The sequence below is a fragment of the Eleginops maclovinus genome, chromosome 19 (assembly GCF_036324505.1).
Source record: "Eleginops maclovinus isolate JMC-PN-2008 ecotype Puerto Natales chromosome 19, JC_Emac_rtc_rv5, whole genome shotgun sequence".
NCBI lineage: Eukaryota > Metazoa > Chordata > Actinopteri > Perciformes > Eleginopidae > Eleginops > Eleginops maclovinus.
Genome location: NC_086367.1, coordinates 24,824,078 through 24,850,221, shown reverse-complemented (window position 1 = coordinate 24,850,221; position 26,144 = coordinate 24,824,078). Strand labels below are relative to the sequence as shown.

Genomic DNA, 26,144 nt, shown 5'->3' with positions numbered 1-26,144 from the left:
GAAGTGATTGTACTCTGCCCCAGGAATCCAAAGTCTCTGGAGGTGTACTCACTCTTTAAGGCGTTATGATGGAGGATTATATTTGGTATCTGAATCAGAAAAGTTGACCTCGCTAAATCTGGCAGGTGAATTTCAAGAGGACAAACTATATCAAAGTAAAACCTCTGAGATGAAGAAGGTTAAGTATGCCGGAATTACTTTTACATGACGACATGCAATCGCTCTCAACCACTGCTCATAAATCCTAATTGTTAAAGCTTTTAATGTCTTATCTTACTCCTCTTATTCGTCTATTTATGTGTACAGTGGATATTTGTCCTTCAAGCTCCTGCACGTTTTGACTTCAGGATATTTCCTCTCAGAGATCCGTTCTGTGCTGTCCTGTATTTTACTTTCTGTGTCCTTATGCTGCACCTTGGGATCTGCTCCACATCCTGAAACACCGTGTCTGTGCAGGTGCATGCTTTCTTCTGACCGTAAAGCACACGTGTAAACTCCCACTCTGCAGCAGCGTTTAGACACAAACCCAGAGGAAGTTTACCTGGAAACTGAGCCGCAGGGAAAGCTGCTAATTCTGGAAGTCTGTCCCAGATCTGCAGACCTGGATCCAGGAGTCAAACAGGGAGTCTGGCCCCGATGCTTCCTCAGCGCGGACACAAAGCCTCCTCAATTAATAACTCTGAGTCTGAATCACATCCATTTATGATGCATTATTCATGCTGCCCTCTTTTATCTGCCGTCCAGTGAGCGTTTTGCTCCGGCAGCTTCCTTCATATATTCATGACCGCATCAAAATTTCACTTGAGTCAAAGAGCTATGATTAAGTCTCCCAGCTTCCCCTCCACCCTTATTGTGTCTGCAGTACTGACCCATTTCATGTCCATTAATGACTGGATGTTACACCAGCTTTTGCACGAAGGTGTATAAATTTAAATGTAATCACAGCAGCCAATCAGGAGCCGGATCCATGTGTTGCTGTCCGTGGTGCTGAAATCAGGTGGACTATAAAGAGCCTTAACCACAGAGGCATGCTGACCGTCTGCAGGGTTTACACTGTGGAAGGAGAAGGACATCTAGTGAGCAGAACATGCAAACACAGAGGGTTCAGAACCAGAAACCCCTTTTTATTTGATCCATTTCCTATTTTAGAGGATAACAGCAAGGCGCTGAAAAAGGTATCCGTCTCACGGAGGGGAAATGTACATTTGTTACAACAAGAAAAAAGCCAAAGATAGCTTAGTATTAATTAAGAAGCATGCATAAAATATATGAATACAAAACACACATCAGAGGCAGCAGCCATGAAAGTGTTACATGTGGAAGTATATACTGCACTGCTATTTAAGGTATATATATATATATATATATATATGTATGTATAATAAAGTAATTCAATAGTGGGCTAACATATTAAATATAGAGACGAGCACACATGAATGAAAAGTACAAATAAAGAAGTGAAAAACTATTTTAAAAAGGATTAAAAAAGCTAATTAAATGTATAGAGTCCATATGTAAGACACAATGTGCTTCAGATTAGTTAATTGAATGATTATTAAATGTTTTAAGAACCTGCTTTTGGCTGCTGCACGAGTCAAAAGAATATATGTTCACAAGTTAACTAAATCCTTAGTGTGGCACAAAAAGGATCACAAATCATGTGTGAAATCTAGATTACATGTTGTTTACCTGAATATAAAACCCTGTTGGGAGACTTTCCCTCTTACATGTCATTCAAATCAAACATTAGAAGGACTGCTACCTAATTCGTGCCGTCTAAAATCAGTAAAAATAAATCAATTTAAAGTCAATCTGACCATAAAATCTGGGCCTGCTGGATGTGTGATCCTGCAGCTGATTATTAAACCAGGCTTTCTGGTTTCCTGATCCCCAGAGGAGGTAAAGTAACCGGGTTTGTTCCTCCTCAGGGAGCAGGAGCAGGAAATTCGTCCTATTTTCACCAAAGATTGGATCCTGAACTGGGACAAACACCGACCCTCGTATCAGATTTCTGAGGGAAGACGTTCAGCGGGACGAGGTTTAAGGCAGAGGGCTTCTGAACTAAAGCTGTGCTGTGTTTGTTTGTTTAGCCTGAAGTGTTTCTGTATCCAGCAGGGGGCCACACACACCAACTCCTGTGTTTGTCAGCCATTTTCCTTTGCAATTTAGGATTTTAAGGTTTTAAAATATCGTTTAACATGAACATAACATACCCTAATTATATTTATTTTCTTAACATGCACTGTAACTTGGATTTGTGTTACACCTTTCATAATTTTAAATAAAAAAATATCCCAGTTTGGGATATTTAAAGTATTTCTGATTCTTATTCTACTACTACTACTGCTTATTATATATAAAATATAATAAAATGTGTTTTTCTGATATGTTATTTATGGCTCAAACGAGAGCAGGTCACAGAATGATCCGGGTGACAGGAGGCACCGTAACACTAGCTCTACATCCGGGTCCCTCAGCGCGCCGACTCAGTTCTGCCCGTTGACCGGGAAGCAGCTCCACGGAAACGGTTCATCCCGATTGAAGAACGACACCAGCGGCTACACAGATGGCGGATTACCCCTGACACCGGAAAGGACTCGCTGTGAATGAATGTTCGACACTCTGGAGAGGCGGCTGGTGACACAAACGCGATGTTAGACAGATATTAACGGAATTTATGCTAACGAGCTAGCAGCTAACTGCGCCTCTCTATCCGGTTTACGGTAGTGATCGGCTTTCACCGCTGCGGAGGAATATGAAGAAGTTTAACATTAGGAAGGTGCTGGACGGCCTGACAGCGGCTTCTTCCTCCTCCTCCTCCTCTCCCTCTGCCACGCAGACCGGGGCTCAGAACGACCCGGTCCCGGAGGTCCTGCAGTCCGACCACTTCCAGCTCTGTAAGGTACGGGTGTGATCCGGTTACCGGGCTGACGGTCAGATGATAGAGGCGTGACACACCAGCAGGGTGCAGGGAAACACACCATGACATATAGGCCAGATATTAACTATGCTTTAATCTGAATAACTGGCTGCTGTCCTCGTGCCTGTTTGCATTGCACTGGATGATCGCCTCGAGCCTGTTTCACTCCTTAACTGAGCGCTAGCTAACCCTCACCCTAATGCTGGGTGTAACCGTGGGTAAGGCATTTTTAGGGGGTCAAAACACCTCAGAGGCTCGAGCTTTAGGGTCGATTAGTGATGGCTAGTGACTAGGATGAACATGGAGTAATCCCCGAGGGAAATCCAGTTCACCACTCTGTATGTTTTATTACACACACAGGTGTACAGGTACAGGTGCATTATTGTCCAGTGTCAGAGACTAGTTGGGGGTTCAGTGCCTTGCTCAGGTGCACCCCGGCCCAGCAGGTTAACTGGAGCTCCTCTCCAGCTACCAGTCCACACTCTGTACGTCTGATTGGGACTTGAACCGGCGACCCTCCAGTACAAAGCGGAGTCCCTACAGACTGAGCTGCTGTCGCCCCATATTAACTACATATGTGTTTACCTGCAGAAGGTGCCTCACAAGGGGGGGTACAAACAACAACAACAACAACAACAGGGTAGGTTAAGGATCGGGGGAATGCAAGCCACACAATATGAGATATTGTGATGTCTATCTTTAAACCCCCTGATCACCCTCAATCACACAGCTTAGTAACGCCTGCTGCTCCAGGTTAACCAACTGTTACACAACCTGACAGATTACATACAGCCGTCATGCTATCACTGCCTGATCATATTCAGGCCGCTGGGGGGCTGCAAATCCTGAGCATGCGCTCTCCTTTAAAGAGTCCTCTCCTGCTGATGTTAGCGTCTCTACTTTAAAGAGTCCTCTCCTGCTGATGTTCAGGTGTATATCAGTATGTAGAGTCTCTACTTTAAAGAGTCCTCTCCTGCTGATGTTCAGGTGTATATCAGTATGTAGCGTCTCTACTTTAAAGAGTCCTCTCCTGCTGATGTTCAGGTGTATATCAGTATGTAGTGTCTCTCTTTAAAGAGTCTCTCCGCTGATGTTAGCGTCTCTACCTTAAAGAGTCCCTATCTCCTGCTGAAGTACAGGTGTATCATCAGATTTAGATTCTCTACTTTAAAGAGACCTCTCCTGGCTGATGTGCGTCTCTACATTAAAGAGCCATCTCTCCTGCTGCTGTTCAGGTGTATATCATTATGTAGAGTCTCTACATTAAAGAGTCCTCTCCTGCTGATGTTCAGGTGTATATCAGTATGTATGAAGTCTCTACTTTAAAAGAGTCCTCTCCTGCTGATGTTCAGGTGTATATTACAGTATGTAGATCTCTACTTTAAAAGAGTCCTCTCCTGCTGATGTTCAGGTGTATATCATTATGTAAGTCTCTACTTTAAAGAGTCCTCTCCTGCTGATGGTCAGGTGTATATCAGTATGTAGAGTCTCTACGTTAAAGGAGTCCTCTCCCTGCTGATGTTCAGGTGTATATCAGTATGTAGTGTCTCTACTTTAAAGAGTCCTCTCCTGCTGATGTTCAGGTGTATATCAGTATGTAGAGTCTCTACTTTAAAGAGTCCTCTCCTGCTGATGTTCAGGTGTATATCAGTATGTAGAGTCTCTACTTTAAAGAGTCCTCTCCTGCTGATGTTCAGGTGTATATCAGTATGTAGAGTCTCTACTTTAAAGAGTCCTCTCCTGCTGATGTTCAGGTGTATATCAGTATGTAGAGTCTCTACTTTAAAGAGTCCTCTCCTGCTGATGTTCAGGTGTATATCAGTATGTAGTGTCTCTACTTTAAAGAGTCCTCTCCTGCTGATGTTCAGGTGTATATCAGTATGTAGAGTCTCTACTTTAAAGAGTCCTCTCCTGCTGATGTTCAGGTGTATATCAGTATGTAGAGTCTCTACTTTAAAGAGTCCTCTCCTGCTGATGTTCAGGTGTATATCAGTATGTAGAGTCTCTACTTTAAAGAGTCCTCTCCTGCTGATGTTCAGGTGTATATCAGTATGTAGAGTCTCTACTTTAAAGAGTCCTCTCCTGCTGATGTTCAGGTGTATATCAGTATGTAGAGTCTCTACTTTAAAGAGTCCTCTCCTGCTGATGTTCAGGTGTATATCAGTATGTAGAGTCTCTACTTTAAAGAGTCCTCTCCTGCTGATGTTCAGGTGTATATCAGTATGTAGAGTCTCTACTTTAAAGAGTCCTCTCCTGCTGATGTTCAGGTGTATATCAGTATGTAGAGTCTCTACTTTAAAGAGTCCTCTCCTGCTGATGTTCAGGTGTATATCAGTATGTAGAGTCTCTACTTTAAAGAGTCCTCTCCTGCTGATGTTCAGGTGTATATCAGTATGTAGAGTCTCTACTTTAAAGAGTCCTCTCCTGCTGATGTTCAGGTGTATATCAGTATGTAGTGTCTCTACTTTAAAGAGTCCTCTCCTGCTGATGTTCAGGTGTATATCAGTATGTAGTGTCTCTACTTTAAAGAGTCCTCTCCTGCTGATGTTCAGGTGTATATCAGTATGTAGAGTCTCTACTTTAAAGAGTCCTCTCCTGCTGATGTTCAGGTGTATATCAGTATGTAGTGTCTCTACTTTAAAGAGTCCTCTCCTGCTGATGTTCAGGTGTATATCAGTATGTAGTGTCTCTACTTTAAAGAGTCCTCTCCTGCTGATGTTCAGGTGTATATCAGTATGTAGAGTCTCTACTTTAAAGAGTCCTCTCCTGCTGATGTTCAGGTGTATATCAGTATGTAGAGTCTCTACTTTAAAGAGTCCTCTCCTGCTGATGTTCAGGTGTATATCAGTATGTAGAGTCTCTACTTTAAAGAGTCCTCTCCTGCTGATGTTCAGGTGTATATCAGTATGTAGTGTCTCTACTTTAAAGAGTTCCTCTCCTGCTGATGTTCAGGTGTATATCAGTATGTAGAGTCTCTACTTTAAAGAGTCCTCTCCTGCTGATGTTCAGGTGTATATCAGTATGTAGAGTCTCTACTTTAAAGAGTCCTCTCCTGCTGATGTTCAGGTGTATATCAGTATGTAGAGTCTCTACTTTAAAGAGTCCTCTCCTGCTGATGTTCAGGTGTATATCAGTATGTAGCGTCTCTACTTTAAAGAGTCCTCTCCTGCTGATGTTCAGGTGTATATCAGTATGTAGTGTCTCTACTTTAAAGAGTCCTCTCCTGCTGATGTTCAGGTGTATATCAGTATGTAGTGTCTCTACTTTAAAGAGTCCTCTCCTGCTGATGTTCAGGTGTATATCAGTATGTAGCGTCTCTACTTTAAAGAGTCCTCTCCTGCTGATGTTCAGGTGTATATCAGTATGTAGAGTCTCTACTTTAAAGAGTCCTCTCCTGCTGATGTTCAGGTGTATATCAGTATGTAGTGTCTCTACTTTAAAGAGTCCTCTCCTGCTGATGTTCAGGTGTATATCAGTATGTAGAGTCTCTACTTTAAAGAGTCCTCTCCTGCTGATGATCAGGTGTATATCAGTATGTGGAGTCTCTACTTTAAAGAGTCCTCTCCTGCTGATGTTCAGGTGTATATCAGTATGTAGAGTCTCTACTTTAAAGAGTCCTCTCCTGCTGATGTTCAGGTGTATATCAGTATGTAGAGTCTCTACTTTAAAGAGTCCTCTCCTGCTGATGTTCAGGTGTATATCAGTATGTAGAGTCTCTACTTTAAAGAGTCCTCTCCTGCTGATGTTCAGGTGTATATCAGTATGTAGAGTCTCTACTTTAAAGAGTCCTCTCCTGCTGATGTTCAGGTGTATATCAGTATGTAGCGTCTCTACTTTAAAGAGTCCCTCTCTCTGCAGACGGTGCGTCATGGCTTCCCCTACCAGCCGTCCTCCATGGCCTTTGACCCGGTGCAGAAGGTCCTGGCGGTGGGGACTCAGTCCGGAGCTCTGAGGCTGTATCCTTTCTGCTGCAGCGCTGCGTAAGGACAGTAAAACCTGGAACATCAACTGATTTCATGACTTCATTCCCTCGTGCGCTCTCAGAGACATGTCTGGCCTCTTGACATCTCTCTGCACGAGTCACATGATCAGGTGGCCCTTCTGCTTTCCTGAGAGTCTATATTCAGTCACTGCAGTACGTCTGTGGATCCGAGGCCTCAAACACTCACACATTAAGGTGTTGTCTTCATAAAGTCTGATGAGGCGCTGCACAGCCCGTTCTCTAACATGACTCAGCAGAAAACACACTGCTGACCATCCTGTTACCAAGGTTTACCTCTGTGAAGACATGAACCACAGGACCACGTATTTATATATAGTATCAGTCTGCTGACGACAGAAGCAGGGCCTTCATGTGCTCCTCCTGCTCTTTCATTTATTTGAAAACCTCAATCAGCTTTTAAGGTCTAAGGTTTAGTTTGACAAACTTTAAAAGAAGTGGAATTAGGAAGTTTTTTTTCTCACGTTTCATTGATGAAATGCTAAATATTTGGTCAATAAATAAAAAAAGCATGAACTTTATGCATTTAGCAGAAAGTAAAACCTGGCGTGTTAAAGCCGTTTGTCTTTAGTTTATGCACACAAATCAAACTGTGTGTGTGTGTGTGTGTGTGTGTGTGTGTGTGTGTGTGTGTGTGTGTGTGTGTGTGTGTGTGTGTGTGTGTGTGTGTGTGTGTGTGTGTGTGTGTGTGTGTGTGTGTGTGTGTGTTCCTCATTAGTGATATTTCTTCAGCAAAATGAGCAGCTTCTCTGCCATATGCTGAGGGACAACCTCATCGACACACACACACACACACACACACACACACACACACACACACACACACACACACACACACACACACACACACACACTCACAGCTGCCACAGTGCTGTGGGGATGTTTGTATTTATACAGATTCTTCCAGGACACAGAAACAGACTCTGGAACATTAAATGAAATACTGCAGGGTAGGAATGGGACCGAGTGCTATCAGCAAACGTAGACCTCCTGCAGATTTAACACATTTGATGGTAAATAACAGATCCTTCCAGCTCTAATCGTCTCTAGTTCTACTTCCTGTCTTTAGTCTGATCTAACCCAGGCTCTTCCTCACAGTTTCTCTGAGTCTGCTCTGCTGGATTCTGATTGGCTGTGAGTCTCTGTCCTCTGCAGATCAGGAGAGGGAACTCCCACTGAACACACACTCACTCCTGTGTGTGTGTGTGTGTGTGTGTGTGTGTGTGTGTGTGTGTGTGTGTGTGTGTGTGTGTGTGTGTGTGTGTGTGTGTGTGTGTGTGTGTGTGTGTGTGTGTGTGTGTGTGTGTGTGTGTGTGTGTGTGTGTGTGTGGCTGATGGGATTACTGTTGGTCTATTTATCACAGACAGGAAATATTGATCCGATCATTGCCCCCCCCCCCCGCTCTGCGGACTCAATGAGGTGTCCAGCAGCAATAAATGTCTTCTTTAACAAGTCTCTAACACACCGATTCAATCAGTGTGTTACTGCACACACACTCCTCTCAGTGTTACTGCACACACACTCCTCTCAGTGTTACTGCACACACACTCCTCTCAGTGTGTCTTAACGCAGACTTCAGGCTGACATGATTGCATATAATCCTCAGTCATAATAAGAAGTGAGTAGCAGCCATATGTTTGGGCCCCAGGACGTGTAAGACCCAGCCCTGACTATAGCCTGTGTTTGGGCCCCAGGACGTGTAAGACCCAGCCCTGACTATAGCCTGTGTTTGGGCCCCAGGATGTGTAAGACCCAGCCCTGACTATAGCCTGTGTTTGGGCCCCAGGACGTGTAAGGCCCAGCCCTGACTATAGCCTGTGTTTGGGCCCCAGGACGTGTAAGGCCCAGCCCTGAGTATAGCCTGTGTTTGGGCCCCTGGACGTGTAAGGCCCAGCCCTGAGTATAGCCTGTGTTTGGGCCCCAGGACGTGTAAGGCCCAGCCCTGACTATAGCCTGTGTTTGGGCCCCAGGACGTGTAAGGCCCAGCCCTGAGTATAGCCTGTGTTTGGGCCCCAGGACGTGTAAGGCCCAGCCCTGACTATAGCCTGTGTTTGGGCCCCAGGATGTGTAAGGCCCAGCCCTGAGTATAGCCTGTGTTTGGGCCCCAGTTTGCTGCTGAAGCTGAGCTGATAATAAAGCTCATGGAACCGTGTGCAAATATAGGCAGAGCATGTTTTAGTAAAGCTTTCAGGAGGTGACGGCCGTGCAGAAAGTCAGGAGTTCATTTCTCCTTTGCAGAAACACTTTCTCTGTGCTGTAGCTTCCTCTTCCTCCTCTTCTTCCTCTTCCTCCCCTTTCTCTTCTTAACTTTAGAGACTTTAAGCCGACATGTCGCTGCATGGATTCCTAGTAAGTCCAACTACAACCCTTTAAAAGTTGTTTGAGTCGAACCAAAACTAAAGTTGTTGTCCGAGTGAAATGGAGGCGGGGCACGTTTTGAGCTTTTGAAAGAGGAAATGTGCAGAGTAACACTTTCTGTCACTCAGTTTTAAGAGCTGACACTCAGGCGGAAAGTCATGAGTTTATTCTGCAGAAACTCTTGATCTCTCTGTCCTGTAGCTTCCTCTTCCTCCTCCTCCTCCTCTTCGTTAAGTTGAACGTAGACTCTGAGAGTGTGCAGTCTCTGTGCTTCATCAGCAGATAACTTCCTGTCTGATGATTATCATCGACTGACAGGAAGACCTGCTGCTGCTGAAGCACTGCGGTCAGCCGCGCTGATTAACACACAGACACATTCATGTTGCTGTTCTGTCCAACCATCAGCCTAACCCCCACCCCCCCCCCCCCAATATTCTCTTTCTAAAGCAGTCTTTTCTTTTTTATATACTTACATTTGTCAGCCCCCAATGCCCAACCTTTAAATGAACAAAAGTCAAATAAATATATAAAATAACGTGCTTCATCAAGCGTCTTGGATCCCAGCATGCGCCGGATTAGTTTGAATGTGTCGCTCAATAATTGCAAATAGCTCTTTTCTTATAAATCCTGCAGCAACTCCAAAAACTACAGTGAAATAAGAGGCTTGCTTCACCAAGTTTCTGATGATGCAACAGTGAGTCACACATTTAGTATCTCGGCTAACAGGCTTTAAAAAAAGTGTATTTATCAGAAATGAAACTTATTTCAAAAAGATCATTTATTAAAAACAGTTTCAAATGTCCAGCGAAGTGAATTCTGGGTTTAAATGTAATTTGTAACAGAAATGTATCATTTGAATAAAAGGAATCCATCCACGAGCAGAACCAGTTAATCACATGACAGAAGCAAGACGTCCGGACATTTGATTTGAACTCCCAGCTGGATATCTTGTGACAGTACAGAGGTTCTTCTCATGCTGATGGAGTGCAGCAGGAAGTGACGCTCCACTTGCTCACCAAACTGATTAAATCCTCTCCTGATAGCCAAGAAAGACTCTCCGTTAAGCCCCTTCACATCAGAACCAGACACCACACACACACCGATGAGGGCTGCACACACACCTTTATGTTTGATTACCTGCACATTATTTTCTCTAAATTAAGTATTCGTTCTGTAAAGGGAAGTGCAATAGTCCAAAAATCACATGCAGAATGTCCATTGGAGCAGGGAGATGCTGCCTTCAGGGTCCAACAGTGGAACACCACATCGCTGCAGCTCTTTATCTTCAGTCCAAACCAACATTCGCTTTAAAGCGTTTAATCAGAGAAGCTGCAGATATCCGGATTCTAGAGGCAGGAAGCAGCCTCTGAATGAAACCCTGCTTCAAAACTAATCAAAGTAGGTGTTGTTTTTTTAGGTTGAACAAACTGTGGCTGCAGCTTTACTCTGGAAATCACACCGAAAATAAAAACACACAGCTCTGCTGTGTGTGTGTGTGTGTGTGTGTGTGTGTGTGTGTGTGTGTGTGTGTGTGTGTGTGTGTGTGTGTGTGTGTGTGTGTGTGTGTGTGTGTGTGTGTGTGTGTGTGTGTGTGTGTGTGTGTGTGTGTGTGTGTGTGTCCGCTCTGCAGCAGAGATGCTCCTGCAGCCCCACCTCAGTTTGTTTTATTCTGAGGTGTGTGTGAGGTTAATCCTGATCACACTGTGCAGCGTCAGCTCTAAACACACTCTAACTGTGTGTGTGTGTGTGTGTGTGTGTGTGAAAGAGATTACTGTCTGGGAGTAAAAGACACATTTGTCCTCCTCATTCCTGGGCTTTTTGTGCAAATAGTTTGAGTTTTTTGTGGGATGTATCACAGACCTTCTTTGTCTATCACACGCCAGCATTTGCAATAAAAAAAGTGCTCTTTGAGTTCATACACACTCAGCAGGAATACATCATTGTCTCTGACCCCAGCCGTGTCCTCATACCATCAACGTTTTAGCATTTAATAGAGACCGAAGCTCTGTGTTGTGCACCAGTCAATCCTATACTTCCTTGTATTTCCTGCTTAAAGGTCCAATAAACGCTGTTGGACATGAGTGGAGCACAGATTTCTAAATGCAGGGATACTTTGTTGTGCAAAATGTCCGTCCAATCTCCTCTAAACCCCAAAGAGATCATGGTTTAACTACGGAGAAAACCTGCCGCTTTGAGAGGCCTGGAGCCTCTTCCCACATATCAGAGTAGTGGATTACTCTGCTGGTTGCTGCAGCTCTGGTTCAGAGAGAGACTCTACAGTTGTTTTAGCACAGATTCAGCTGCAGCTCGACCTGGTGTGAAGGTGAGAGTTAATCACGCTGCCGTTGTCCTGCTGACGCATCAGAATAAATATGGCAGTCTGCTCCCACGGCTTTTATTAATAACTCAGGTTTGATATGTATCAGGCTCTCCAGGAATGATGAGTGGGAATGCCAGCTAACGTTTAGTATTAAAAACAGAGAATGAACCTGACATCAATGCATGAGTTAATCTCATTATGTGAGGGTGGGTTTTGTCCAGTTTTCCTTGACTCTCCTCCTAGTTTTGGCCGTGCAGGCGTGGAGTGTTACTGTCAACACGAGAGCGGAGCGGCCGTCATCCAGCTGCAGTTCCTGATCAACGAGGTCTGTTTTTCCTGCTCCTGCTTGTTTGGTTTTCCCTGTGTGTTCACACGCCTTCACTACAGGTCGGTCCACTGACACCTGAACCTGTTTATACTGCAACTGCTTACTGATGCAAAAGGGAGTCACACACTTAAGGTCTCAGTAACAGGCTTTACATAAACACAAAAAGCTCTTAAAAATGTACAAAAAGTAGAGACACAAATTAAACGAAAGCACATTTTTGATTCAAAATTCCAGATTTAAAACACAAATAATGTTTTTGAAACTAAAGTTTAATTTGTGACGGAAAGTAACGTGTTTATAAAAAAGTGAAATTTGGGTCGAGCATTTCAATTTGTATAAACAAATCTATTTTGTCAAAAACAAACAAATTTCAAACAAAAAATCTAATTTGTAACAAAAAGTAAAAAGCATCAGACCCAAAAACAAAGCTGACACTTTGCAAACATTGCACAGAAAACACGTGGATCTCCTGTCAGTGCTTTCCAGTGAAGCTACCTGAGGAACCAGTGTCACCAGCGTTGTGACCAGCATGCCTCTGTGATGTCTTTCATGCAGTCTAACCGCCCGGTGCTTCTCCCCCTCCTCTCCACAGGGCGCGCTGGTGAGTGCGTTGGCTGATGACAGCATCCACCTGTGGAACCTGAGGCAGAAGATCCCTGCTGTGCTGCACTCGCTCAAGTTCAACAGGGAGAGGTAGCATCAGAGATAAATCAGAGATATTTCAGAGATAAATCAGAGATAAATCAGAGATATTTCAGAGATAAATCAGAGATAAATCAGAGATAAATCAGAGATAAATCAGAGATAAATCAGAGATAAATCAGAGATATTTCAGAGATAAATCAGAGATATTTCAGAGATAAATCAGAGATAAATCAGAGATAATTCAGAGATAAATCAGAGATATTTCAGGGATAATTCAGGGATAAATCAGGGATAAATCAGAGATAATTCAGAGATAAATCAGAGATAATTCAGAGATAATTCAGAGATATTTCAGGGGTAAATCAGAGATATTTCAGAGATAATTCAGGGGTAAATCAGAGATAATTCAGAGATAATTCAGAGATATTTCAGAGATAAATCAGAGATATTTCAGAGATAAATCAGAGATAATTCAGAGATAATTCAGGGGTAAATCAGAGATATTTCAGAGATAATTCAGGGATATTTCAGAGATATTTCAGAGATAAATCAGAGATATTTCAGAGATAAATCAGAGATAATTCAGAGATAAATCAGAGATATTTCAGAGATAAATCAGAGATAATTCAGAGATATTTCAGAGATAAATCAGAGATAAATCAGAGATAAATCAGAGATAATTCAGAGATATTTCAGAGATAAATCAGAGATAATTCAGAGATATTTCAGGGGTAAATCAGAGATAATTCAGAGATAATTCAGAGATATTTCAGAGATAATTCAGAGATATTTCAGAGATAAATCAGAGATAATTCAGAGATATTTCAGGGGTAAATCAGAGATAATTCAGGGGTAAATCAGAGATAAATCAGAGATAATTCAGGGGTAAATCAGAGATAATTCAGAGATAATTCAGGGGTAAATCAGAGATAATTCAGGGGTAAATCAGAGATAAATCAGAGATAATTCAGAGATAATTCAGAGATATTTCAGAGATAAATCAGAGATATTTCAGAGATATTTCAGAGATAAATCAGAGATATTTCAGAGATAATTCAGGGGTAAATCAGAGATAAATCAGAGATATTTCAGAGATAATTCAGAGATAATTCAGGGGTAAATCAGAGATAATTCAGAGATAATTCAGAGATAAATCAGAGATATTTCAGACATAATTCAGAGATAATTCAGTGATAATTCAGAGATAAATCAGATATTTCAGGGGTAAATCAGAGATAATTCAGAGATAATTCAGAGATAATTCAGAGATAAATCAGAGATAATTCAGTTATTTCACAGATGATTCAGAGATGATTCGGGGATACTGATGCTGTGTTTCTCCTGCAGAATCACATACTGCCACCTGCCCTTCCAGAGCAAATGGCTGTACATTGGCACAGAAAGAGGGAACATCCACATCGTCAACGTGGAGTCGTTCACCCTCTCAGGCTACGTCATCATGTGGAACAAAGCCATCGAACTGTGAGTCCTCTTAACCCCTACTTTCTCTTCCTATCAGTGAAGCGTCTCACTGGCGTGTTGTTAGGAGGAGCGTCAGATTATTTTATTAACATTTGAATCAGATTGTTTCCCTTGATCCACCATGATTTCCTTAAACGATTCAGCATTATGAGTCCTAAAACTTTGATATGAGTCGGCATTATGAGTCCTAAAACTTCGATATGAGTCGGCATTATGAGTCGTAAAACTTTGATATGAGTCGGCATTATGAGTCCTAAAACTTCGATATGAGTCGGCATTATGAGTCCTAAAACTTTGATATGAGTCGGCATTATGAGTCCTAAAACTTTGATATGAGTCGGCATTATGAGTCCTAAAACTTTGATATGAGTCGGCATTATGAGTCCTAAAACTTTGATATGAGTCGGCATTATGAGTCCTAAAACTTTGATATGAGTCCTAAAACTTTGATATGAGTCGGCATTATGAGTCCTAAAACTTTGATATGAGTCGGCATTATGAGTCCTAAAACTTTGATATGAGTCGGCATTATGAGTCCTAAAACTTTGATATGAGTCGGCATTATGAGTCCTAAAACTTTGATATGAGTCGGCATTATGAGTCCTGAGGCAGCGAGCGGTGTGGGGGCGCTGACTGTCTCCTGCCAGAACTTTGTCTGAGACTTCTGGAAGTTGGAACCTGGTTCACCACAGAGGAAATGCCCACTTGATGAAACCCAGTGACCCTGTAAACACCCACTGCAGAGGAACATCACTTCCTGTGCAGAGGAAATGTTGTGCTGCATTTCCTGCAGATGTACGTGCAGGAAGAGTCTGATTTCATTCTGAGGAGGAACGCTTTGTTGTTTGGGTTAGACGAGATTCAAGATTTATTGGTCACATGTAAATATAGCTTAATACCTTAACTAAGTAATACATTTAAACAAACCCAATACAGTTTTTACTTGAACTTCTCATCTTTATTTGAATGTGTTATTCATATATATATATATATATATATATATATGAATATATATATATATATATATATATTCATATATATATATATATATATATGAATATATATATATATATATATATATTCATATATATATATATATATATGAATATATATATATATATATATGAATATATATATATATATATGAATATATATATATATATATATGAATATATATATATATATATATATTCATATACATATTATTCTTTTATTCTTTCTTTAACTTAAGTAATATATAAAGTTTATACACATGTTTTTTATTAGAATTATTTCATCATCATGCTTAACTTCTTTTGTTTAGATACTTGTTTTATTTTTCTTCTTAAAATTATATTTATATAAATATTTGTCTTTTATTCCACATTTTTTGCTTTAATTTCTGTTGTTTTTATAAATATTTGTATTGTATTTTTACATGTATTTATCTATTATTATATTTAATTCTAAATGGAGCAACTGCTACAAAAACCCAATTCCCTCCGGTGATGAATACAGGTTGAAAGATCATTTTTAGGAAAGTGAAAAACTTTATCCTGTTTCTCTTTCCATCTCTCCCACCACCATGGATCAGTCACTGGCAGCTAGGAGTGGAAGCGTGCCATCCTCTCAAAGTCTCAGAACATTATCTGATCTGTGAGAGCGTGATGAAGTCCCTTCTCTGTGGTGTGAAGTTTAATCCCTGGTGATAGAAGTATCTCTCACTCCCTGTGCTTCACAGTTTCTCTGCTGCGTTTCCTGCAGAAACAGCGTCCGTTTCCAACCATCATATTAAGTGTTGGAGAGGAAACGAGCCCCCTCACTACAGAGTCTCTAACTGATTATAAAACAGTGATTTATTTAACTTGCACCTCTTTTAGATGCTTCTACATGTCTGTCACCAGGCAGCCTGATGGAGAGAACTACGATATGAAGATATGGTTATAAAAGAGGTCTGAAAGGATGTGAAAGTGCATGTTTTCAAACTGGAAATGTAGATTTAGCCCCTCAACACATTGTGCATGTAAGTCTTAAACAACTAAGATAAAACATGGTGTATTAAATAGCTTTATTGTGCATTTGATGCATTAATGTGTTCATCCCTTTATTGTTGCCGCTGGTAACTTTCAGTATTCATACGATGTATAATGCTGGGTTGCATGGCCTTCTAAAATAAATGTAGTCCAGTAAAAGATCCATATTTCCCTGTGAAAAGAGGAGTAGAAGAAGAAGTCGAAGTGGCAAAGAAAATCATGCATCTGATAGATATTACGTGAGGGTTTAGGAAGGGAAGATTAGGTTAATCTCAGTTTTCTTTGAAATCATATGCAATTTCACATCCTTTTTGACCACCATATCTGCCCAAAATTGAGAAAATTCACAATATGGCAACCATCACATCTGGGAAAGCTATTGCTTAGTTCAGAAGCTGCAGAACATTAATATACCTCTGTGTGTCTCTGCTCAGATCCACAAAGACTCACCCCGGCCCTGTGGTGCACATCAGTGATAACCCCATGGACGAAGGAAAGGTGACACACACTGATGCACGCTAGTGTACATACAGTGGGGCAAAAAAGTATTTAGTCAGCCACCAATTGTGCAAGTTCTCCCATTTAAAAAGATGAGAGAGGCCTGTCATTTTTATCATAGGTATACTTCAACTATGAGAGACAGAATGAGAAAAATAAATCCAGGAAATCACATTGTAGGATTTTAATGAATTCATTTCAAATGATTGTGGAAAATAAGTATTTGGTCAATAACAAAAGTTCATCTCAATACTTTGTTATATACCCTTTGTTGGCAATGACAGAGGTCAAACGTTTTCTTTAAGTCTTCACAAGGTTTTCACACTGTTGCTGGTATTTTGGCCCATTCCTCCATGCAGATCTCCTCTAAAGCAGTGATGTGTTGGGGCTGTCGCTGGGCAACACGGACTTTCAACTCCCTCCAAAGATTTTCTATGGGGTTGAGATCTGGAGACTGGCTAGGCCACTCCAGGACCTTGAAATGCTTCTTACGAAGCCACTCCTTCGTTGCCCTGGCGGTGTGTTTGGGATCATTGTCATGCTGAAAGACCCAGCCACGCTTCATCTTCAGTGCCCTTGCTGATGGAAGGAGGTTTTCACTCAAAATCTCACGATACATGGCCCCATTCATTCTTTCCTTTCCACGGATCAGTCGTCCTGGTCCCTTTGCAGAAGAACAGCCCCAAAGCATGATGTCTCCACCCCCATGCTTCACAGTAGGTATGGTGTTCTTTGGAGGCAACTCTGCATTCTTTCTCCTCCAAACACGACGAGTTGAGTTTTTACCAAAAAGTTCTATTTTGGTTTCATCTGACCATATGACATTCTCCCAATCCTCTTCTGGATCATCCAAATGCCCTCTAGCAAACTTCAGACGGGCCTGGACATGTACTGGCTTACCAGGGGGACACGTCTGGAACTGCAGGATTGAAGTCCCTGACGGCGTAGTGTGTTACTGATGGTAGCCTCTGTTACTTTGGTCCCAGCTCTCTGCAGGTCATTCACTAGGTCCCCCCGTGTGGTTCTGGGATTTTTGCTCACCGTTCTTGTGATCATTTTGACCCCACAGGGTGAGATCTTGCGTGGAGCCCCAGATGGAGGGAGATTAGCAGTGGTCTTGTATGTCTTCCATTTTCTAATAATTGCTCCCACAGTTGATTTCTTCACACCAAGCTGCTTACCTATTGCACATTCAGTTTTCCCAGCCTGGTGCAGGTCTACAATGTTGTCTCTGGTCTCCTTTGACAGCTCTTTGGTCTTGGCCATAGTGGAGTTTGGAGTATGACTGTTTGAGGTTGTGGACAGGTGTCTTTTATACTGATAACGAGTTCAAAAAGGTGCCATTAATACAGGTAACGAGTGGAGGACAGAGGAGCCTCTTAAAGAAGAAGTTACAGGTCTGTGAGAGCCAGAAATCTTGCTTGTTTGTTATTGACCAAATACTTATTTTACCGAGGAATTTACAATGAATTCATTAAAAATCAGACAATGTGATTTCCTGGATTGTTTCCCTCATTCTGTCTCTCATAGTTGAAGTGTACCTATGATGAAAATTACAGGCCTCTCTCATCTTTTTAAATGGGAGAACTTGCACAATTGGTGGCTGACTAAATACTTTTTTGCCCCACTGTACATGTTGTTGAAAGCCTTTACAGATGCACTGAATAAAACACAATAAGAGCTGCTTCCTTCTGCACTGAGTTTAATAACAATGTGTCCGTAAGTTTTCAGCGATGCTGTTATCACTGTGCAGATCTTAGTTTCACTCTTCCTCCTCTTCTTCCTCTTCCCTCAGCTCCTCATTGGGTTTGAGTGTGGGGTCGTGGTGCTGTGGGATCTGAAGTGCAAGAAAGCCGACTGCCGCTACACGTATGACGAGGTGAGGAAGATCGGTCTCTGCAGGGTGTCGGGGGTTAAAGTCAAACCATGTTCCGGATTATTCTGCTAACTCCTCAACCAGGGGACTGCATTCATCCTGCTCTGGTGTGTGTGTGTGTGTGTGTGTGTGTGTGTGTGTGTGTGTGTGTGTGTGTGTGTGTGTGTGTGTGTGTGTGTGTGTGTGTGTGTGTGTGTGTGTGTGTGTGTGTGTGTGTGTGTGTGTGTGTGTGTGTGTGTGTGTGTGTGTGTGTGTGTGTGTGTGTGTGTGTGTGTGTGTGTGTGTGTGTGTGTGTGTTTCAGGCGATCCACTCGGTAGCGTGGCACCACGAGGGGAAGCAGTTTGTCTGCAGCCACTCTGACGGCACGCTGACAACGTGGAACATACGAGCTCAGACCAAACCTCAGATCATCACTCCTCATGGTACACACACACACACACACACACACACACACACACACACACACACACACACACACACACACACACACACACACACACACACACAATAAACAAATGGAAACCAAATGTGTCTGTTGGCCTCCTGCAGGAAAGCAGCCGAAAGATGGGAAGAAACCAGAACCGTGCAAACCCATCCTGAAAGTGGAGTACAAAACCACCAGGGCGGGGTGAGTGAGAGAGAGACACACACACACACACACACACACACACACACACACACACACACACACACACACACCCTCACACACTATAATCCACATCCTGGACAGAGAGGTCTTTCCTGTTTTCCTCTCACAACAGAGTCCTGCTGCTGGAGTTATATCACCTCTGTTTTGTTATATATTTATACAGTTTATATATATAATCTTTTGTATTTATTTAAGTATAATTTCAACAACTTAAAGTGATTGAATAAGCATTAAATCTGTGTGTGTGTGTGTGTGTGTGTGTGTGTGTGTGTGTGTGTGTGTGTGTGTGTGTGTGTGTGTGTGTGTGTGTGTGTGTGTGTGTGTGTGTGTGTGTGTGTGTGTGTGTGTGTGTGTGTGTGTGTGTGTGTGTGTGTGTGTGTGTGTCAGGGACCCATTCATGGTGCTGTCGGGGGGGCTGTCGTATGACACGGTGGGCCGGAGGGCGTGTCTGACGGTGATGCATGGGAAGAGCACGGCGGTGCTGGAAATGGATTTCCCCATTGTGGACTTCCTGACGCTCTGCGAGACGCCGTACCCCAACGGTGAGCCGCAGCGCTGCAGCACGACGCAACACAGCTGCAGCACAACACAGCTGCAGCACAACACAGCTGCAGCACAACACAGCTGCAGCACAACACAGCTGCACAATTCAGCATCCTTTAATCACAATCACAACATGGACTGGTGCAGTGTTTAACATGCATGAAGCCAAAGTAAAGAATACATGTGTGAATGTGTTTTGTGCAGCTGCGGAGACGGCCTGCATTCAGACCTAATCAAATGTATCTGTGTGATTCAAATCCTCTCAAATATATCCAGAATTTGTCCCATTTTAATACATTTTTCAATGATAAGGAGAATTATGATGCAAATGTGAATCATATCTCAGATGCATTACAAGTCAAAACAATCAGAAGTAGTTTATTTTTCTAAATCCTGCAGCCCCTACCTCACAGAATCTGAACTATGACTTTAAATTCTGTGTTAAATGTTCTCTTTATTCCTGTTTGTTTTCCTCTGCAGACTTCCAGGAGCCGTACGCTGTGCTGGTTCTCCTGGAGAAGGATTTAGTGTTAATAGACCTCGGACAGATCGGGTAATTATACTCATTTCTAATATAGATCAGCGTATGCATTAAAAAAATATGGGTGTGCAGGTTGGCTCGTTTAATCTTTACAGTTCTAAATGTGTTAAATAAACCCCCCCCTTTTAACTCCATTTATCTTTCGCTTTAGCTGGTTAGCTCCCAGTAAGGCCTGCAGCAGTTCTGTTTTTAATTTAAAGTGAGAGTTTTAGAGTTTAGTTTGACCATAACAGTCAAATTAGGAAATGATAATACAATTTAAAAAAGGTCAAATGTTTATTTTAGAAATATTAAATGAATTGAACATTGAACTAAGCTAAAACGGCTCGGGGAAAAAAGCAATTTTATGAGACAAACTTTGCAGCAGCATCTGAAAATAATAAATTCAGACACCCAGAAGTACTTGAGCCTTACCTGTGGCCCTCGTGTGTGCAGGTACCCGATCTTTGAGAACCCGTACCCCCTGACGATCCACGAGTCCCCGGTGACCTGCTGTGAATACTTCGTGGACTGTCCGGCCGAGCTGATCCCAGCGCTGTACTCTGTGGGCAGCCGGCAGAAGAGGCAGGGCTTCAGCAAGAAGGTGGAGTTCAGTTTGAATGATGATAGCGAGCAGAAAACCCTGCAGAAATCTAAATAATGCAACATGTTTTATTTGTTGCACAGGAATGGCCCATCAGTGGGGGGAACTGGGGGCAGGGCACCCAGAGTTACCCAGAGGTCATCATCACCGGGTCAGTATTTATTCATACTTAGAACCTGATGTGCATTAAAGGGAATAAAGGAGCTCTTATTGTTTCGTTTTCTTTATTTTTTAAATGTTTGCAGACATGCTGACGGGTCGATCAAGTTCTGGGATGCTTCTGCACGTGAGTAGATGTATTTATTCAGTGAAATGCAAGAGAAAGGAGCTGTTTGTAATCCTGGGATCAAACCCACAGCCTTCGGTGAGGTAACATCTGTGTAAAAATCCAAATCCCCTACAAAAAAGACTTGGGTTGCATTCTGGAAATGTTGGATTTGCAGATCTATGGGTCATTAATGCACCTCCATTCACATTAAACCCTGTATTCATCGTAGTCTCTCTCCATGATGCATTCAGAGGTGTACAGTACTGATGTGAGCCTGTCAGAGCAGAAACTGACCTCCAGTAAAAACATCACAGCTCATGCGAACAGTTTCATGGTGGCAGAAGTGACCCTTTATCCCTCCATTACTACAGATATAGTGAGTTATATCATTGTATTCTGCCCGTCCTGCCCCAGTGATGCTGCAGGTTCTGTACAAGCTGAAGACGGCCAAGGTGTTCGAGCGCGCCCGGCGGTCGGAGGAGAAGGCGGGGTCAGAGATCGTGGACGAGGATCCGTTCGCCATCCAGACGCTCAGCTGGTGTCCGGAGAGCAGGATGCTGTGCGTGGCCGGAGTCTCCGCTCACATCATCGTCTACAGGTTCAGCAAACAGGAAGTCACCACCGACACCGTGCAGGTGGGTCAGCGTCATCTTCAGACACATGAGGACGTTAAAATGTCAGGACACGTAATGTGTATTAGTCGTCTGAGACAGGAAGACCAGGGCAAGACAGTCAGGACCATTACTAAGTACTAAACATGGTTTTTTGTAGAAAATGTGAGGCGCTACCGTCACCTCCGGTCTAAATTCAGCCCCAGAATCTGACATTTTAAGAAGTCGACATTTACAAAAAAAGTCAGAAATTAGAAAAAAAGTGGAATGTTGAAGAAAGAATCGGAAATTCAAATCTTGAAAAGAGATGGAATAGGGAGAAAATAATGGGACGTTTTTAAAAGTCGACATTTAGAAACAAATCCAGAAGTTTGAAAAAAAAGTCCCAATATGCAACATTTCCAGAGGTGAAGCGCCTTTAGAGCAACCAAAGCTCAATACGTAGTGACCTGTTCGCTAGGAGCAGGGGAGCAAAGGTCATCCCTTCAAAGACAAAGGTGAAGGCAGGCTGTCAGCTCCCTGAGGAGATCCTGGTGTTACATGCAGTCTGACCCCCCCCCCGCTTGATTCCAGCTGCTGGAGGTGAGGATGCAGAGTGAGTTCAGTGAAGGTGACTCTCCAGATCCAGCAGGGGATCAGACCCCCACTCTGCCCACCCCCTCCAGCCCTCAGGAAGTCGAGCCCCCCCCACAGACCCCCAACTCCGACGGGCCCCGGGACAACATACCCTGCCTGCAGTGAGGAGTATTACCTTTGATATGTGTGTCTGTACACACATCTGAAGGAACAAATTAATGTAACACACCCCCCGTGTGTGTGTGTGTGTGTGTGTGTGTGTGTGTGTGTGTGTGTGTGTGTGTGTGTGTGTGTGTGTGTGTGTGTGTGTGTGTGTGTGTGTGTGTGTGTGTGTGTGTGTGTGTGTGTGTGTGTGTGTGTGTGTGTGTGTGTGTGTGTGTGTGTGTGTAGGGTGCGCTCCTCCCCCCTGAAACAGTCTCCCGGTTTCCAGGTGGAGCTGGTGGTCCAGCTGCTGTGGGTGAGCGGGGAGCCCCCCCAACCAATCACCAGCCTCGCTGTCAACTCCTCGTACGGCCTGTGAGTACACACACACACACACACACACACACACACACACACACATACACACACACACTCTGTATGTCCCTGTCTAACCCCCCCCCCCCCCGGTGACAGCGTGGTGTTGGGGAACAGCAGCGGCCTCGCTGTGGTCGACTTCCTGCAGAAGACTCTGCTGCTCAACATGGGAACCTCGGAGCTGTGCAGCCCGGCGGACCCCCCCCTGAGGCAGCCCAGGTCCCCCCGCAAGACCAGGCAGATCTCCACAGGTGAGAGGAGGTTTAATACATGACAGTTATCTGTTAGTAACTCTGCAACCCTCCACGTCTGCAGGGGATTACTGAACAGATCTCTCTGTTTCGTGTCTTTTACTTTCAACGTGTTCCCGTGTGATTTCTGCTGCTGAATACAATAACGAATGGAGCCTTTGAATTAAGTTAGAGGCTCCATGAAGTGTAAAAACAGTCGCTATCTGTAATACACCCAGCAGCCTGAGACTGTATCTGTAATACACCCAGCAGCCTGAGACTGTATCTGTAATACACCCAGCAGCCTGAGACTGTTTCTGTAATACACCCAGCAGCCTGAGACTGTTTCTGTAATACACCCAGCAGCCTGAGACTGTATCTGTAATACACCCAGCAGCCTGAGACTGTATCTGTAATACACCCAGCAGCCTGAGACTGTATCTGTAATACACCCAGCAGCCTGAGACTGTGTCTGTAATACACCCAGCAGCCTGAGACTGTATCTGTAATACACCCAGCAGCCTGAGACTGTATCTGTAATACACCCAGCAGCCTGAGACTGTATCTGTAATACACCCAGCAGCCTGAGACTGTATCTGTAATACACCCAGCAGATTGAGACTGTATCTGTAATACACCCAGCAGCCTGTATCTGTAATACACCCAGCAGCCTGAGACTGTATCTGTAATACACCCAGCAGCCTGAGACTGTGTCTGTAATACACCCAGCAGCCTGAGACTGTTTCTGTAATACACCCAGCAGCCTGAGACTGTTTCTGTAATACACCCAGCAGCCTGAGACTGTGTCTGTAATACACCCAGCAGCCTGAGACTGTATCTGTAATACACCCAGCAGCCTGAGACTGTATCTGTAATACACCCAGCAGCCTGAGACTGTGTCTGTAATACACCCAGCAGATTGAGACTGTGTCTGTAATACACCCAGCAGATTGAGACTGTATCTGTAATACACCCAGCAGCCTGAGACTGTATCTGTAATACACCCAGCAGATTGAGACTGTATCTGTAATACACCCAGCAGCCTGAGACTGTATCTGTAATACACCCAGCAGCCTGAGACTGTATCTGTAATACACCCAGCAGATTGAGACTGTGTCTGTAATACACCCAGCAGATTGAGACTGTATCTGTAATACACCCAGCAGCCTGAGACTGTATCTGTAATACACCCAGCAGCCTGAGACTGTATCTGTAATACACCCAGCAGCCTGAGACTGTATCTGTAATACACCCAGCAGATTGAGACTGTCTTTCTTTTGACTTTGTTTTTACGTCTTCTCTCTCTCTCTCTCTCTCTCTCTGTCTCTCTATGTCTCTCTGTTTCTCTCTCTGTCTCTCTCTGTCTCTCTGTGTCTCTCTCTGTCTCTCTCTGTCTCTCTGTCTCTCTGTTTCTCTCTGTCTCTCTCTGTTTCTCTCTCTGTCTCTCTCCGTTTCTCTCTGTGTCTCTGTTTCTCTCTCTGTTTCTCTCTGTGTCTCTCTGTCTCTCTCTGTGTCTCTGTTTCTCTCTCTGTTTCTCTCTGTGTCTCTCTCTCTCTCTGTGTCTCTCTGTGTCTCTCTCTCTCTCTGTCTCTCTGTCTCTCTCTGTTTCTCTCTGTGTCTCTCTCTGTCTCTCTGTCTCTGTTTCTCTCTGTCTCTCTCTGTTTCTCTCTGTCTCTCTCTGTTTCTCTCTCTGTTTCTCTCTGTCTCTCTGTCTCTCTCTGTCTCTCTGTTTCTCTCTCTGTCTCTCTCTGTTTCTCTCTGTGTCTCTCTGTTTCTCTCTGTTTCTCTCTCTGTCTCTCTCTGTCTCTCTCTGTCTCTCTGTTTCTCTCTCTGTTTCTCTCTGTCTCTCTCTGTGTCTCTCTCTCTCTCTCTGTCTCTCTCTGTCTCTCTGTTTCTCTCTCTGTTTCTCTCTGTGTCTCTCTCTCTCTCTCTGTCTCTCTCTGTCTCTCTGTTTCTCTCTCTGTTTTTTGTCACTAAGTGTCTGAGCGTGAGTTTGATAAAGACGCTGCCTCTGAGACGTCTTGCATGTCCAGACTGTCTAACCTTTACTCTGAGTCTGTGAAAAAACTGCGCTCGTCTCACATCCGTAAGTCACGCTGTCTCGCTGTCCCCCCCCCCCCGTAAGGTATACCTCTCTCCTCTAAACCTCTCCTCGTAAAGATGCTCCTTCTGGCCCCTAATCCCCATCTTAGAGCAGAAACAAACATCTGTATGAGTTTTCTTTCATGGGAAATAGAAATTCGGTTGGTTCTTGATAATAAATCATGTGCTTTTGGATTTTCTCTAGACTTTCTGACTCAAAATACAACGTTTGGTTCTCTCTGACTTCTTTAGCTTTCCATAAAATGCAACGTCTAGGAAATAAATACTCAACTTCAAACGCTTACAACCAAAGCCGTGTAGAATCCTGCAGCGTACTCCACTGACCCTGAGCTACCCCCTCCTCTGGTAGACCCCCTGTGTGACCCCCCTCTGTATCTGCAGCTTCATTACATTAATTCTTCCGTGTTTGATCTCCTCTGCCCCCCCACCCCCTCCCCCCAGCAGCCAGCGACTCCATGGACGGCTCCAACACCTCGGAGGACCGCTGCAAATCCCCCACTTCAGGTAACCCCCTGAACTCTGTCTGCTGTAGACCCACGGGGCCGGCGGGACACCTTAATATTATCCTTAAAGAGACACTAGGTTTGCTCTGAGTTGAGGGATTTACTAAGGGGTTTCACAAAGAACTTCGTAAAAGCTTTCCTGAGTTAAAGGAACATGTTAAGGGATTCAAAAGACGTTCTATTGGGGTTAAGGGATTACATTAAGGGAAAAGACGTAGTTGTGCAGATGATGTTAATTTTAAACTCTTAAGGTGTTTTGTGCAAGTTTAACTAACTCTAAGGGATTCCTTAAGTGTTAAACCAAGTTAATGAGGAAAGCTTGAATACTAAGCTCAACATGATAACCTTAAGAGGAAGCCTTAAGGGTATTTTAATTTAAGTAAAACTTTAAGGGAAATCCTAATTTAAGGTCAAACCGTTTAACTAACTTTAAGGGATTCTTTAAGTGTTTTACCTTTATAAGGATTAAGGCCATTTAACATCTTAAGGAAAGAAGCAGCATTAAGACTGATTGTGGAACCAATTGTACTTAGGGAACTTGAAGGGTAAGGGTAAATCTTAACTTTAAGGGGTTTTGTGC

At 43.4% G+C, this 26,144-nt stretch overlaps 1 protein-coding gene across 9 annotated transcripts in view; it reads left to right on the top strand.

The window, feature by feature from the left end:
• The first annotated feature begins 2,502 nt into the window (after positions 1-2,502).
• stxbp5b (syntaxin binding protein 5b (tomosyn)) overlaps positions 2,503-26,144 on the top strand; it is a 36,336-nt gene continuing 12,694 nt past the window's right edge. For 5 of the 9 annotated variants that reach the window (XM_063908951.1, XM_063908949.1, XM_063908945.1 and 2 more), the window contains exons 1-19: positions 2,503-2,902; positions 6,779-6,876; positions 11,843-11,924; positions 12,520-12,620; positions 13,920-14,054; positions 16,501-16,564; positions 18,360-18,443; positions 18,743-18,863; positions 18,991-19,069; positions 19,478-19,632; positions 20,114-20,186; positions 20,610-20,757; positions 20,841-20,908; positions 21,003-21,043; positions 21,440-21,660; positions 22,210-22,373; positions 22,603-22,728; positions 22,828-22,979; positions 25,503-25,565. In XM_063908951.1, the coding sequence (XP_063765021.1) occupies positions 2,756-2,902; positions 6,779-6,876; positions 11,843-11,924; positions 12,520-12,620; positions 13,920-14,054; positions 16,501-16,564; positions 18,360-18,443; positions 18,743-18,863; positions 18,991-19,069; positions 19,478-19,632; positions 20,114-20,186; positions 20,610-20,757; positions 20,841-20,908; positions 21,003-21,043; positions 21,440-21,660; positions 22,210-22,373; positions 22,603-22,728; positions 22,828-22,979; positions 25,503-25,565 (2,122 nt within the window). In that variant the 5' untranslated portion in view covers positions 2,503-2,755. The remainder of the gene's footprint in view (positions 2,903-6,778; positions 6,877-11,842; positions 11,925-12,519; positions 12,621-13,919; positions 14,055-16,500; positions 16,565-18,359; positions 18,444-18,742; positions 18,864-18,990; positions 19,070-19,477; positions 19,633-20,113; positions 20,187-20,609; positions 20,758-20,840; positions 20,909-21,002; positions 21,044-21,439; positions 21,661-22,209; positions 22,374-22,602; positions 22,729-22,827; positions 22,980-25,502; positions 25,566-26,144) is intronic. The other 4 variants (XM_063908952.1, XM_063908950.1, XM_063908946.1 and 1 more) reach the window with 1 other exon arrangement.